Raw genomic sequence first — 15,788 nt, forward strand, 5'->3', positions numbered from 1 at the left:
TTTGAAAATACTCCTTATTGCTTGTAAATGGCTTTGAGATATCTTGAGGTTACAAAATGCAAGTCTGCCATTAATTAATATAACGAATGTGGTTTTACAAGGCATTTTGTTACAGGATCATAGACGCCTTGGCTTCTGTTCAACTTAAATACACTGACCTGCAAAGTTGATTTTTGCTTGACAGCAAGAATAAACGTCAGTTTACTGAAATTTAACTACTGTAAAATGTGTATATGATCATGTTTATAAAACAGGAAACCATTCAATAAATTAAGTTTCAATAAGTTATAATACGCTTTTAAAAATAGACTAGTATTTTACAAATGTGAATCCTGCTATAACTGTGAAGGGCATGATATCCTTTTGGAATGATGGTGCACATGTAGAAGAAATCTTCAACTGTAACTGGAAAGAACCAAATCAGTTAGACTGCATACGATATCACAATGGGTCAAAATGCAAGCCTTTCAACTTCCCAGAAGCTTGACACTTTTGCCACACAGGAAAAAATCTTCTTTCCTCACTTGCTGCTAGAGTTTTAAACTAGCTCTTGGATTGCCTCGATTCAATTCATTGCCAACTTAGCTTTACAGTACAACGCTACCCATAGTGAAAGACTAAGTGAAGCATCAACAGCCAGGCCACAAGATGTCAGAGATAAGATAAAAGAAATTACAAAATTTCATACTTATGAAATTGAGGAAGTCAAATAACTATTATCTGGTACAAACATGGAAAATATATTGTCCAATTTTTTAATAAAGCAACTTTTTAAAAATTCACAAGACAGCCTGTCTTTACATCAGGACCGTTGATCCAGCATTTCTGAGGGTAGACAATGTAACATTTTGCCACTTAACAGATTCACTGATGTTTGCTACCTACGATAGCCTGGCTAAATCCAAATATTTAAGTACAGTGCAATATTTCAGTACTTAACTACTGAAGCTCACGTATTTTTGTGATGTACAGTATATTTTTTGGACAAGTTTTTTACTAGTTAGAAAACACTTGGGTATTAGCTTAGCCTTATGCATGTTCAGGATTAAGTTAATTGTGTCTTCATCAGCATCTGATCTCAGTTATGAACTAATTTTATCTAAGGAAAATGTGAGTAATGAACTATTTTTATAAAATATCTTGGAAACTTGTTAATATTATTTAATCTGAATTCTGATTAGCATGAAAATTATAATGTAGTTTATTATTTAACATGCAAAATAATGCAATTAGGTGATGAGCTGAAATCCTTTTACATAAAACAAAAAATAGGTTTATAGTATGCAAACAAGTAATTGAATTACATAAATATTAGAAAATTCAGTCATACAAAACAACAAAAATAAAAATTGTTTTTGGTGAATTTTGAAAATTTTATGTTAGTGTTGCTTGCAGGCTATTGCTTCCAAGTGCCTACATAAGCTAATCATACCTCCATAAGTCAATATAAACAGACACAGAATCCAGCAAACCAAGTTTGGGTATTTAGGGAATTTAGGGAAAAGGAATTAAGAAATTCTCAAGCAGCTATAATTCACCCATATAATTATTACCGCAAAGTTAGATTATAAATGCATGTCCACCATACATCAAGACAAAAAAAATGAATTATGCAAATAGAGGGTTTTGAATGCATGTTACTAGGGGTAACATGTAATGTAGGGATTGTGATTACAGACATTCCAATTCTAAAGCTTTAAAATGACCAAAAAAACACTGTCTTAAAGATTTTTACCATTATCATTCATCAGTGTGGCTAACATAGCATTACACAATTGGCAAAAACAGTGATTACATGATTAGATATTAAATTAAAATGTGATTTGTAGAATAAAACTATAGGAAAAAATAAAGTATTTAAAAATGATGCTAGATTATTCTGATTATGGAACTAACAAATATTGATGTAATACATTTTGAAATTCTAAAATTGTCAGCATGTTTTGGTGTGGAAAGATCCAAAACATCTTTTCACAGCACATACCTTCTGATGACTGGTGACTTCGTCCTTGCTTCTGTCCAGCTCGCTTGCAAGTTTGCCGTTTTCTTCATGCAGTGCTGCCAGCTGCTGGGATTTCTGGGCTGCTGCCAGCTTCAGCTCCTCTCTGTAAAGGCAAAGTGAGTGCACAGTTACTATAGTAACCACTGATGGGAGTCAAGTGAAGGAACAGTGGGAGAGAATCAGTATAACTCTAAAACGTTTCTAGGTCACACATGCTAATATGATGTGAAATGTGCAAAGCAACCCTTTAGGGCTACAAATATAAACCTTGCACTTCAAAAATAAAGCGTGAGCTTCTTAACTGTAAAAGTTCTGTCCAGGGAGCTATCACAAGATCTTAAACAATAAGTGGAGGAGAAATATTTTTAGAACAATTTAGTAAGCGTTGCCACTAACAGACAAATCCATCCATTTACACAGCTGCAAACCAGAGCCTAATTGTAATTAATTTCACTGTTGACAACTGTAAAATGCACATATCTATTATGCTTCACATCTACTTCACAATTAATCTCTTTGAAAAGCAGCATTGCTTGAATTATTAGGTTCAGAGTTGACAGATTCATACAATCGAGATAACATGCTTTGACTCTTAAGTCTCACTTGGTAAATTCCTGAGCTGAGACAGCGCTGTTGGAAGATGGTGGAGGAGTGAAGCAAGTGTTTCTTGTACAGGATAGAAGGAAGAGAGGGCAGAGAGAAACTGACAGAATAAGAGATAACAAGGTGTAAAGCTGGATGAACACAGCAGGCCAAGTAGCATCATAGGAGGAGGAAGGCTGATGTTTCAGGCCTAGACCCATCATCAGAAAATCAGACAGAATAAGTCGGCTCTGATCACCTAATCAGGTGAGAACAGCATTGGCAGGAAATCTGAATATACAATGGTTAAAAGTACAAGTCAAAGATGACAGAGGAAAATAACACATCGGGGGTATGTCACATTTCTAATACCGAGGCACAGAGAAGAAGATGCATTATTAAAAAGGAAAAAACTCCAAATTTGGAGTTAGAAATGAAAACAAGCAACAGGTCTGGCAGCATCAATAAAGAAAATCAAAACATTTTATCTCATATATGGTCTTTATCAGATTGGGAGAGAAAATCAACCAACCAAACACTGATGATATTAATGTAGTAGCCTGCAACCTGCTCAACAGAAAATGATACAACAAATCTATGAGATGAGTCAGAGATATGTTAACAAAAGAAGATGTAAATAGCCAGAGTAAAAAGACAAAATGGCTCCACGCAAATGAAAACCTGGAGAAAAATAAGGAAAATAGACAGAAACACGCTGCACATGCAACATATTTGAAATCAAAGTAAAGCTTATACAAATCAACTCCATGGCCTAAGACTTTTAATTGCAACACTCTTTGACCAATTCAAATAATGCTAAAAGGAGGAAGGGATGATTTTGAACGTTTTTGCATGGAAAATGGATTGAAACAATACACAAAAAAAAGTGTTCCATGTGTTTTTAAAGCGAAGGTAGGTATTTTTTTCCACTAACAAGGAAGTCAAGAGTTATTGGAGCTAGGGATAGGAACGCAGATTAACATTCACAATCACATTAGCCATTATCTTATTGAACGGCAGAGCCGGCTAGAGTGGCTAAATATCTAATGGTCTACTCCTGCTCATTTTTGGATGTTTGTATGTAAAAGAAATAAAACAAGACTGGGAGAAACCAGGATAAATAAATCTAGTCCTCAGATGAGCAAGATGGAAAGAAACCTAGTTTGAACAGTTGTGGGAGTTAATAAAGTATCCATAAAGTAAGTTTACATTACCGGAAATGGAAGGAGGAAATTCCAAGAAGGACAAGGAAGAGATAGAATAGATTATGTAAAGTATTGAGGACAGGTGAAAAAAAATCAGAAAAGTTAATTGTAAATTAATTTCCAAATGTACTGTATTGAAACAAAATACCTTGTATTTTTCTTTAAAAATTGAATTAGTAAAAAGGTACGTAATTAACATCTTAGTTTTGAAAGAACTGAAATATATAATTGTTTACTTATAAAACCCAAAGCCTTTCTGCATTTTTTGGTTTCTTCATTTTAATCATTTTCCCATTGAAAACTGTAAGGTTTAGGATGCAATCATCTGGGGTGATCGGATTTTATGAGGGGTCTGGCAGTTACAGATTTTTTGCAGGTTGCCATGGAGGTATCACAGACACAATGTACCTCAGGGGAACAGAAAACAAACTATCCAGGTCAGTCTGCCTAGAACGCCAGCATGCACCCTGCACAAAGTAGATTACAGCATGAACACAAATTGTAGAGATTGCTAGAGGATTATGTGTGAAATCAGCATAGGAGATGAAGGATCTCAAAAAAGGTATTAATTTGTTATGCCAAACTATCCCATAAAATTTAAATTTGCATATAATCAACTTACACTGGTATGTCACAAATGAAGTTAACAGCTCCAAAGTATTTCAGAGGTGCAAGAAAATAAATTCCATATATAATCTCCACAACATATTAGTGGATATGACCAAAAGCTTAGTTACAGAAGATCTGGGGAGTTGGAAATTGGACAGCTTTCAAACTTGGTTGGTACAATGCCATAAAAGCTGATGCAAATCTCAATCCACAGAATTTCAACAATGGAGCAGCCCATGGCAGAACTTGGATAACATTAAGGAGTATGCTGATAGGTAGAAAGTTACATTGAGCCAATAAAAACTCCATCTTTCCTTGACATTAAGTAGTACCGAGAGCAGAACTGCCCATCAGCAATGTCTGGGTTTCTTTAATTAACCACAGCATCTCAACTGTATCACCACAAATGCAATCCTTCAAAAGGAGACTGTACATCACCTTGAGGGCAACAAGGAATGTGCAACGAGTGCAGAATTCAAAAATCTTGAAAACAATTAGAAACAACTTATTTCCTTTGTAGTACCTGGCTTCTTGCTGTCTTATCATTGGAATCTTTGGCATTGGTTTAAAAAAAGTTACAGCAATAGCATTACCTAATCTATACAAATAAAGGCATTTAAATGCTAGATGATCAGGGAACCAGTGAACCTCAATTATGGAACAGTTACCTATTCTCAGGGATCAATGGATAAGAGTGAATGAGAGCTTCCAGTCATATAATTTTGATCAACCAGTCAAAGCACTTCAGAGTAAATTACATAATCCTTGTAGTTTATATATCTACAAAGTTAAAATACCAAGTGATATGGTAGCCAAGATAAAGGACAGCTCCTCACTGACCATTTCAGACATTCTCACAAATATACATAATACACACAGAGACAACTATAACAGTTTCACTTATGATGTGAGTGTAGCATTCAATTTATGATAGTTTGTCATTTTCAGATTGCAAACAGTTACACATTATTATATTTAAATAAACTGATTCAAAATATTTTAGCAAGCATCTTGTTTAGGGCATTTATTTTATAGCTGCAGCATTCGAAACAGGACGTAAAACCTGAGGAAGGCTCACCGGACCCAAAAGTCTGATTTTTCTTCACAGATGCTGCCAGACCTGAACTTTTCCAGCAACGTCTGCTTTTATTGCTGATTTACAGCATCCACAGTTCTTTTGATTTTTAGTAAAACCTTATTGGTGATCAGTAATATGAGTCAATAAACACCTCCATGTAATTTTACTGCAGATAGAGAATAACAAAGAAAAACCACCTTGATGTACTCACTAGTTTTTAAATTTGAGACTCATTTTAGAGGCTTGTATTTCAAAAATAAGAGAAAAACAAAATGCCCATTAGACAGCCCATTCACAAGCCTTTCACAGAGGGTGTGTTGATCAATAAATTGTGGAAAAATAATTAACCACTGTGCCCTCACCAGGGCCCTAGAGTGGAAATTGGACAGAATACATTTTACCAAGGAATTTTGTATCGAGAGATCTCACACAGTTTTTCTTTGGTTGAAATGGGAAAATACAAAAAAATGGAAAAAAGTACAATACACTTGAGGTACAGCTCATACAAACCATATTTTCCTGGAGGTAACCTATATCAGACAAGTCAACCTTACACCATGTAATTACAGCAATGGTAATCATTGAAAGAAAAAAAAAAAAATCAATCTCAACAGCTTCATTTGGTTAAAGTCACATCTGAAGAGCACAAATGCACAACAGTAAAAATTTATTATACAAATGCTAGACACAAGGAAATAGAAATATTTATTTAACAACTGTTGGAAACATGATATGCACACAAGGGGGTTCACAGTTATTTACAAAAGATCTGCAGTTTAGAATTTTGGGAAGTTAAGAATAGCTTTAATGCTATCAAATGCTGAAAATCTCTCGATGTCTGCAAGTTCAACAAATCCAATAGAAAAATTCTCTCACTCTATAATCTTCAGCTCATCCAAAACTCTGTGCCCATTGAGTTCCATCACCCACATCACTGTAGATTTACATCATCTCTCCATCCAAAATGCATGTAATTTAACATCTTCAGCATGCCAAAATGTCTTCAGCGCTCACTGTCTTCAACTCCTTGAGATTCTGTTCTTCTGATGGATTTGAATTTTATCCTTCATTTCACATTTGCTGCACCAACATACCCTCACCAGGCTTGGCCCAAGATTTTAAATTCTCAACTGAAGTCTCTTGCTCTTTTTATCCTTTGGTAGGACCATTTTAAAATTTTCTTTGATTAAGCTTTTGGCCATTTCCTTTTGTTCATCTACTTTTGAATGTCTTTCTGAATCATGTTTCTACACTAAAGGCATTCTATAACATGAATAACTTAGACGCAAATACAATTAAAAGGCCCTGAAGTGCTTCACAGGTGCATTTTAGGACCCTATATGAGGCACAGCTACATAAGGAGATAAAGCCAGATGACCAAAAGCTTGATTTCTAAGGATTATGTTAAAGAGGGGAAATTAAGATAAAGTAGTGTAGGGAAGAACTTCCAGCCCTTGGGGCCGAGTCAACGGAAAGTGTGGCCACCAAAAATGCAGCAATTAAAATCAAAAGTGCTCAGCAGCACAGAATTAGATGAGCCTTTTTTTTAAGACCTAGGGGCGCAGGTCCGCAGTTCCTTGAAGGTGGAGTTACGGGTAGATATGGCGGTGAAGGCAGGGTTTGGTATGCTTGCCTTTGTTTGTCAGTGCACAGAGGATGGGAATCACTGAGTGTACGGATGTCATGTTGTGGACCTTGGTGGGGCCACTTTCAGAAAACTGCATTCAATTCTGGTATCCATGCTATAGGAAAGATGTTGTTAAACTTTAAAGGATTCAGAAAAGATTTACAAGGATGTTAACAAGACTGGGCAGTTTGAGTTATAAAAAGAGGCTGAACAGGCTGGGGCTTTTCACCTTGGCGTGTCAGAAGGTGGGGAGTGACCGTATAGAGGCGTATAAAATTCCCTGGGGCATGGATAAGGTGAATAGTCAAGGTCTTTTCCCCCCAGAGTATGGGAGTCCAAAACTAATGTTCTGTACACAAAAAAAGACCCTGAGCTTACCTTTGCCTGCCATTTAAACACATCACCTTATTCCCTGTACAACATCTGTCTCAAGCTTGCTGCAGCACTCCAACGTAGCTCAGTACAAGCTGGAAGAACAGCACCCGATTTTCTGCTTAAGAAATCTCAGGTCTTCAAGACAATATTATATTCAGCTATTTTAGGGCGTCAGTGCCTTCCCCACACCTTACCCCACCCCCAAACATTCTTAGCTACTATGAGTCCCAATTAGCAGTTATTCATTCTCTTAGGTTGATCATTATCCATGCCATTAGTTGTCTTATTGCTTTTCTCTCTCTTTGGGCTCTATCTCCACCTACCGTGCATGCCTTCCTCCTCGCCACCCTATGTTCTGCAGAGAAAAACCCGATTTTTTTCTAGCGACCATCAGTTCTGAGGAAGGGTCACTGGGCCCAAAGTGTTAACTGCGATTTCTCTCCATAGATGCTGCTAGACCTGCTGAGTTTTTCCAGCAATTTGTTTTTGTTTCTGGTTTACAGCATCATCAGTCCTTGCAGTTTCTTTTTTTATTCAGTAATGCTTTGACACAGTCAAGTCTAAAGGTAATGAATGTACAAATAAGAGTTTCAGATGATGAGTTGAAACAGAAGATCATAAGACAAAGAAGCGAAGGATGGCCATTTGGCACATAAAATCATGACTGGTCAGCTAATCCTCATTCCAGTTTTCTTTCTGATCCTCAAAACCCTGATTAAAAAATCTGCCCATCTTAGCCTTGTATACAGTTAATGGCCTAGCCTCTACAGACCACTTTGGCAAAGAATTCCACAAATTCACAACTCTCAGGAAAAAAAAACTCCCCCTCATCTGTTCTAACTGTATGATCTCTTACTTTGATATTATGCCTTCTGGTCCAGGACTCTCCCTCAAGGGAGAAACAATCAATCGGCATCTATCCTGTCAAGACTCGAAGAATCTTGTACATTTCAATAAGGCGGTCTTCTCATTTTTCTAAACTTCAATAAAAATGACACACTCTACTCAAACTCTCTTATTAGTAATCCCTTCATATTCAAAATCAAAGAAGTGAGCATTCTCTGGGATTCAATGTGAGTATATCATTTTTAGATAAGTAGGCCAAAACCGTTCATAATATTCTAGGTAAGGTCTAACTATTGTCCTGTATAGTTTTAGCAGTACTGGCTCGTTTTTATATTCCATTATCTTTCAAATAAAGGCCACCATTCAGTCTACCTTCCTTACTACCTGAACCTATTTGCTAATTTTGTGATTTATGCAGGAGGACTTACAAAACTGTGCTTAATTTTCTGCAATCTTTTTCCATTTAAGCTCCTTTATTCTCCCTGCCTAAGCACACAAACTTACATTTTTCACATTACGTTCCATCTGTCAAGTTTCTGTCTACTCACTTAACCTCCTTTTCTGTCATCTTTACCATCAGTCTCCCCATTGATTTTCGCATCATATGCAAACTTGCCTATATTACACTCATTTTATTATCCCAAGTCGTTCATTTGAATCGCAAATAAATGTGGCGCCAATTCTGACTGAGTGGCACTCCTGTACTTACAGGTTGCCATATTGAAAGCAATCCTTCATCCCAACTTTCTGGTCTTCTGTCAGTTAGTCAATCCTCTATCCACATGAATATACTACCTCCAATACAGTAGGATCTCATCTTAAGTAGCCTAAATACTTCTGAAAATCCAAAATATATCACATTCACTGGTTCTTCCTTTATCTAGAGATAATAGGAACTGCAGATGCTAGAGAATCTGAGATAACAAGGTGTGGAGCTAGATGAACACAGCAGGCCAAGCAGTATCTTAGCAGCAGGAAAGCTGACGTTTCAGGCCCAGACCCTTCATCAGAGACAGGGAGGGGAAGAGGGTTCTGAAATAAATAGAGGGAGAGAGGGAGGCAGATCGAAGATGGATAGAGGAGAAGACAGGTGGAGAGGAGACAAACAGGTCAAAGAGGCGGGGATGGAGCCAGTAGAAGTAAGTGTAGGTGGGAAGGTAGGGAAGAGATAGGTCAGTCCGGGGTGGACGGACAGGTCAAGGGGGCGGGATGAGGTTAGTCGGTAGGAAATGGGGGTGGGACTTGAGGTGGGGGGAGGGGATAGGTGAGGGGAAGAACAGATTAGGGAGGTGGGGATGAGCTGGGCTAGTTTTCGGATGTGGTGGGTGGGAGGGGAGATTTTGAGGCATGTGAAATCCACACTGATACCATTGGGCTGCAGGGTTCCTAAGCAGAATATATGAGTTGCTGTTCCTGCAACCTTCAGGTGGCATCGTTGTGGCAGTGCAGGAGGCCCAGGATGGACATGTCGACTGAGGAATGGGAGGGGGAGTTGAAATAGTTCGCGACTGGGAGGTGCAGTTGTTTATTGTGAACCGAGCATAGGTGTTCTGCAAAACAGCCCACAAGCCTTTGCTTGGTTTCCCCGATGTAGAGCAGGCCATGTAGAGATATGACCTCTACATCGGGGAAACCAAGCGGAGGCTTGGGGACCACTTTGCGGAACATCTTATGCTCAGTTCACACTAAACAACGGCACCTCCCAGTCGCGAACCATTTCAACTCCCCCTCCCATTCCTCAGTCGACACGTCCACCCTGGGACTCCTGCAGAGCCACAACGATGCCACCCGAAGATTGCAGGAACAGCAACTCATATTCCGCTTGGGAACCCTGCAGCCCAATGGTATCAATATAGACTTCACCAGCTTCAAAATCTCCCCTCCCCCTACTGCAAAACCAGCCCGGCTTGTCCCTGCCTCCCTAACCTGTCCTTCCTCTCACCTATCCGCTCCTCCCACCTCAAGTCCCACGCCCATCTCCTACCTCCTAACCTTATCCCGCTTCCTTGACCTGTCCGTCCTCCCTGGACTGACCTATCTCCTCCCTTCCTCCCCACCTACACTCATCTTTACTGGATCCACCCCACCTCTTTGACCTGTCTGTCTCCTCTCCACCTATCTTCTCTTCTATCCACCTACTCCCCTCTCCCTATTTATTTCAGAACCCCCCTACACCATCCCCCTTTCTGAAGGAGGGTCTAGGCCTGAAATGTCAGCCTTCCTGCTCCTCTGATGCTGCTTGGCCTGCTTTGTTCACCCAGTTCTACACCTTGTTATCTCAGATTCTCCAGCATCTGCAGTTCCTACTACCTCACGATAACATCTAAATCATGGTTTATAAAATAAATTCAATAGGTGGCTTGGGTTTCATAATTCATGGAAGAGGAATAAATAATCCTGTAAGGATGTACAATACCAAGGGGGTGGCCATGGGTACCCGTATGGGCCAAAGCTATGTCTGCCTCTTTGTAGGTTACGTTGAAGTCCCTCTTCCGCACCTACACTGGCCCTAACCCCCACCTCTTCCTTCATTAAAAACTGTATCAGCGCCTCCTCATGCTCCCAAGAGGAGCTTGAACAGTTCATCCACTTCACCAACACCTACCACCTGAACCTCAAGTTCATCTGGACCATCTCCAACACATCCTTCACCTTCCTGGGCCTCTCCGTCTCCATCTCAGGCATCCACCAAGAAACCAATATCCATTTCAAGCCCACCGACTCCCACAGCTAGATAGAATACAACTCCTCCCACCCACCTTCCTGCAAAAACTCCATCCCCTATTCCAAATTCCTCCACCTCCACCACATCTGTTCCCAGGATGGGTGATTCCACTCCCATACATCCCAGATGTCCTCGTTCTTCAAGGACCGCAAACTCCTCCCCCCGCAGTGGTCGAGAACGTGCTCGACCATGTCTCCCTGCAACTCATCCCTCACACGCCATTCCCACAACAATCGCCAAAAGAGAATCTACCTTGTCCTCACATACCATCCCACCAACCTTCGGAAACAACGCATCATCCCCCGACACTTCCGCCATCTACAATCCGACCCCACCTCCAAAGACATTTTTCCATCCCCAACCTTGTCTGCCTTCGGGAGAGACCACTCTCTCTGGGACTCCCTTGTACGCTCCACACTTCCCTCCAACCCCACCATACCTGGCATTTTTCCTCTGCAATCGCAGGAGGTGCTACACTTGCCCCCACACCTCCTTCACCCACATCCCAGGCCCCAAGAAGACTTTCCATGTCAAGCAAATGTTCACCTGCACATCTGCCAATGTGGTATACTGCATCTGCTGTACCCAGTGTGGCTTCGTCTACATTGGGGAAACCAAGCAGAGGCTTGGGGACCACTTTGCAGAACATCTATGCTTGGTTCGCAATAAACAACTGCACCTCCCAGTCGCGAACTATTTCAACTCCCCCCTCCCATTCCTTAGACAACATGTCCATCCTGGGCCTCCTGCACTGCCACAACGATGCCACCCGCAGGTTGCAGGAACAGCAACTCATATTCCGCTTGGGAACCCTGCAGTCCAATGGTCAATGTGAATTTCACAAGCTTCAAAATTGCCCCTCCCCCCGCCACTGCATCCCAAAACCAGCCCAGCTCGTCCCCACCTCCCTAACCTGTCCTTCCTTTCACCTATCCCCTCCTCCCTCAAGCCCCACCTCCATTTCCTACCTACTGACCTCATCCTGCCCCCTTGACCTGTCCGTCCTCCACGGACTGACCTATCTCCCTCCCTACCTCCCCAACTATCCTCTCCTCTCCACCTATCTTCTCGTCTTTCCATCCTCCGTTCGCCTCCCCCTCTCTCCCTATTTAATTCAGAACCCTCTACCCATCCCCCTTTTCTGATGAAGGGTCTATGCCCGAAACGTCAGCTTTTGTGCTCCTAAGATGCTGCGTGGCCTGCTGTGTTCATCCAGCTCCACACTTTGTTATCTCTGTACAATACCACTTCATGTTTCACTGTTGACGAAAACTTCCATTCAAGGCATTTACGTTCATACATATATTTCCTCATTTGCTTTATTTTCTCCTTTCCAGTAGAATAGTACCAGTAATGAACTGAGAAATTATTGCATTGAGGGCCAAAAAAAAAGTCTGCCCACGAATATCCCATCGTTCCAAATGACACCATATAGCATCACTGTGCTGAACCCATATAAATGTTTTTCTTCATTTATCCTTGCATGTATGGAAATACTCTGATCAAAGGTCATAAATTTTGAATTAAACCCTAGATGTAACAATATCTTTTCACAGTATGATTTAACAGAGGCATTCATCATAAGAATATTCTCTACGGACTGAACGAACATCTTCAGCTGTGCAAAAGACCTACACCATACTTAAAGTTTTGTCTGCCCACGATGTTAATTTCTGTAAATGCATCAGTGACCTTTCAATGGATCGAAATCACTGCCAAGTATTCCAACTCTTGAATTAAATTAAAAACACTTGGCAAAATACACTTGTGGTTATAGAAGGAGAGCAGCTGAAATAAGATGCAGATCTATATTGGACCATTGCGATGCAGTAGTCTGGTTCATTGAGATAACAGACCATAGAATTTCTTTTACACAATCAAAGCACTTGCATCCTCTAATTATTTCTACACCAGCATTTAAAAAGACTAGTGAAACATTGAAATTGAGCAACCCAATGAAAAAAAGGGTTGGATTGTAATTTTATTTAAATTGTTTTACTGTAACAATCTTAGATGCATCTCAGGCATAGTTCTGTTCTTCAAAAATTCAAAGCAGAAAACTTTCATAGAGCCTAGAAAGAATCAGGTGTCTGCAAGAATGAGCAGCTTCTGTCTTGGTTGTATTAATAAAGGAATCCCTTAGAACCTGTTCATTTCTAGCATCGTTGTTTGCTTTCAGACCAGGGATATTGTTTTACAATAAGCTAGTCTCTGCCACCCCACCACTATCCTTTCTCACAAGCTATGTCCAGAGTTCCACAGAGAGCAGTTCTAGCAGAAAACTGGATGCGCTCTTTAAAAACATGAATAGACATACATAAAAATTTGGGAGCATCATTGACATCATTCAAATTTTGGAGTTATTTTAGAATGAAAGACAAAAATACAATTTGCTAAAGAAATCTGACCTTGTTAGATTATCTGTTGAAAGCAAAGCCGGAGTTAATTTTTTCCCCAAAAATAACTGAACTATGAGCACTTTTTAACTGAAAATTCTAGCAATATTATCATATTTTTGTTATTAGAGGATTGACAATGCTGCAAAATTATGCAAAAAAGTAACTTTTCTGATTTTGATTTAAAGATGTTTGTTCTTTGTAAATTAAGTATTTTTAATTTCAGGCACCTATTTCAGCCACCTTGGAGCAGCACAGTGGTTACCACTACTGGCTCTCAGTGCCAGGGATCCAGATTCAATTCCAGCCTTGGGTGACTGACTGTGTGGAGTTTGCACATTGTCCCCAGTAAGTTTCCACTGGGAACTCCAGTTTCCTCTCTCAGTCCAAAGATGTGCAGGTTCGATGAACTAACCATGCTAACTTGCCCGGTAAAGTCCAGGAATGCAATGCGAAGGCTAGGTGGATTAGCCAGATGGGGACAGGGGGTACAGATCAGAATGGGATGCACTTTGCAGGCTTATTGCAAATTCGATGGACTAAGTGGCATCTTTCTCCACCATAGGATTCTGTGATTCTGTCAGGAACAAGTAACTCCAGATACAATATAGGCTGCAGAAAAATTTTCTTCTAATCTATTAAATTCATGTTTAAATGTATTTATACAGCACTTGTTTAAAAAAAGATAGAAATATTTGCATATGTACAATGCGTTTCATGACTACCAGATGTTTCAAAATGCTTCACAGTGGACACTACTTGAAGCACATTGTTGTCGTGTTAGGAAACATGGGGGCCAATTTGTCAGCAGACCCTTGCAAACAGCAGAATTTGAAAGCTATTGTAAGAATTTTAAACAAAAAACAAACAATGTAACCTTCCTCAGACAAGCCAACCAAAGTCATGCACAGGATGTCATAGAGGCCTGGCACTCAACCAGGAACTTCTTCAACAAACATATGGAAATAGACCCCATACACCAGCCACAATGAAGCAGAACGAGAAATGAGGCCAACCACCATACCAGATTGGGCCGCGTAAATAATAAGTGGGACAAACCAATAACAATTCATTTTAGGTACACTGATGATGTTACCTAGTATGGTGACAAAACATCTGCAAACCAACCTATCAGCTTGGCGAACAAATCAATAATCTCATTTGCTGGAGAACCTCAACAGACCTGGGAAGGGTCCACATTCTGAAGGAGGTTCACCGGACTGGAAACGTTTCTCTTCACAGATGCTGCCAGTCTTACTGGAGGTTATCCAACAATTTGTGTTTTTGTTTCAGATTTCAACCATCCCCAGTTCTTAGTTTTTTGTTTGATGAGCATTTCAAAATTGTGGCATCTCTTAACTAGAAGCAGAAAAGCAATGGACAAATGGGATTTAGTGCAAGTTAGGAAGTACAGAATGACTTCACATTTGTAGAGATTTTCCAGGGTAAAATAAAATCAAGTCTTGAGGAATAAAAGTTCCAGCGGATGAACTGAAACAGAGTTAGCCAATGTCAGAAACGGAAACAGGTGGCCTCCAATTTTCCACCTCACGTTAACTACCTCGATGTTACTCTTTGTTAAGCTAGCTTAGCAACATGACGACTTTACTCACCCAAATTCACTAGGAATGTCCATACCCACTTTAAAAAGGACTCTTATATGGAGAGCAAATTTTCTTCAACTTCCTAAATTAAACTTAGAATTGGGTTTATCTGGGAAATGTCATCCACTGATCAACTGAATAGAGAAGTGCATTGTAAGAAATAAGATAATGTTTATATCTCTTTCTATCTCTAATCTGCACTGGTTTTGTCGCTAAACACCTCCACTTTCAGCATCATATTTAACCCTGATTTTAACTGCTCTATGACTGGCAATCTAGACTCTCTATCTCTGAGCCAAGAGGCCTGGGGTTCAAGGCCTACATGATCCAGAGATTTGTAACAACATTTCTGAACAAGTTCATTAAAATATTTCATCTTGACTACAGGCGTGTTGGTCAAACTCTAGAATAACCTCCCTTAATACTTCTGCTTCCTTGCCTTCCAGTAACATGTTCCTTAAAGCCTGCCTCTTTGAACAAGCTTCAAACACCTCACTTTATATTTTATTCAGAGAATCCCTACATTGTGGAAACAGGTCCTTTGGCCCAACAAGTCCACACTGACACATTCCCCGTATAACCCATCTAATCTACGCAGCCTTGAATACTACAGGCAACTTAGCATGGTCAATCCATCTGGCCGGCACACCTTTGGAGGAAACTGGAACACCTGGAGGAAACCCATGCAGACACAGGGAGAGTGTGCAAACTCCACACAGACAGTCGTTTGAGGAAGTAA

General features: G+C 40.0%; 1 protein-coding gene across 4 annotated transcripts in view; it reads right to left on the reverse strand.

Annotated features, from left to right (window-relative positions):
- The window catches only part of LOC125464015 (CAP-Gly domain-containing linker protein 1-like), a 146,652-nt gene that overhangs the window by 32,871 nt on the left and 97,993 nt on the right, over positions 1–15,788 (reverse strand). For all 4 annotated transcript variants that reach the window (XM_059655062.1, XM_059655060.1, XM_059655059.1 and 1 more), the window contains one exon: positions 1,985–2,105. In XM_059655062.1, coding sequence (XP_059511045.1) covers positions 1,985–2,105 — 121 coding nt within the window. The remainder of the gene's footprint in view (positions 1–1,984; positions 2,106–15,788) is intronic.

The sequence above is a fragment of the Stegostoma tigrinum genome, chromosome 26 (genome assembly GCF_030684315.1).
Source record: "Stegostoma tigrinum isolate sSteTig4 chromosome 26, sSteTig4.hap1, whole genome shotgun sequence".
NCBI lineage: Eukaryota > Metazoa > Chordata > Chondrichthyes > Orectolobiformes > Stegostomatidae > Stegostoma > Stegostoma tigrinum.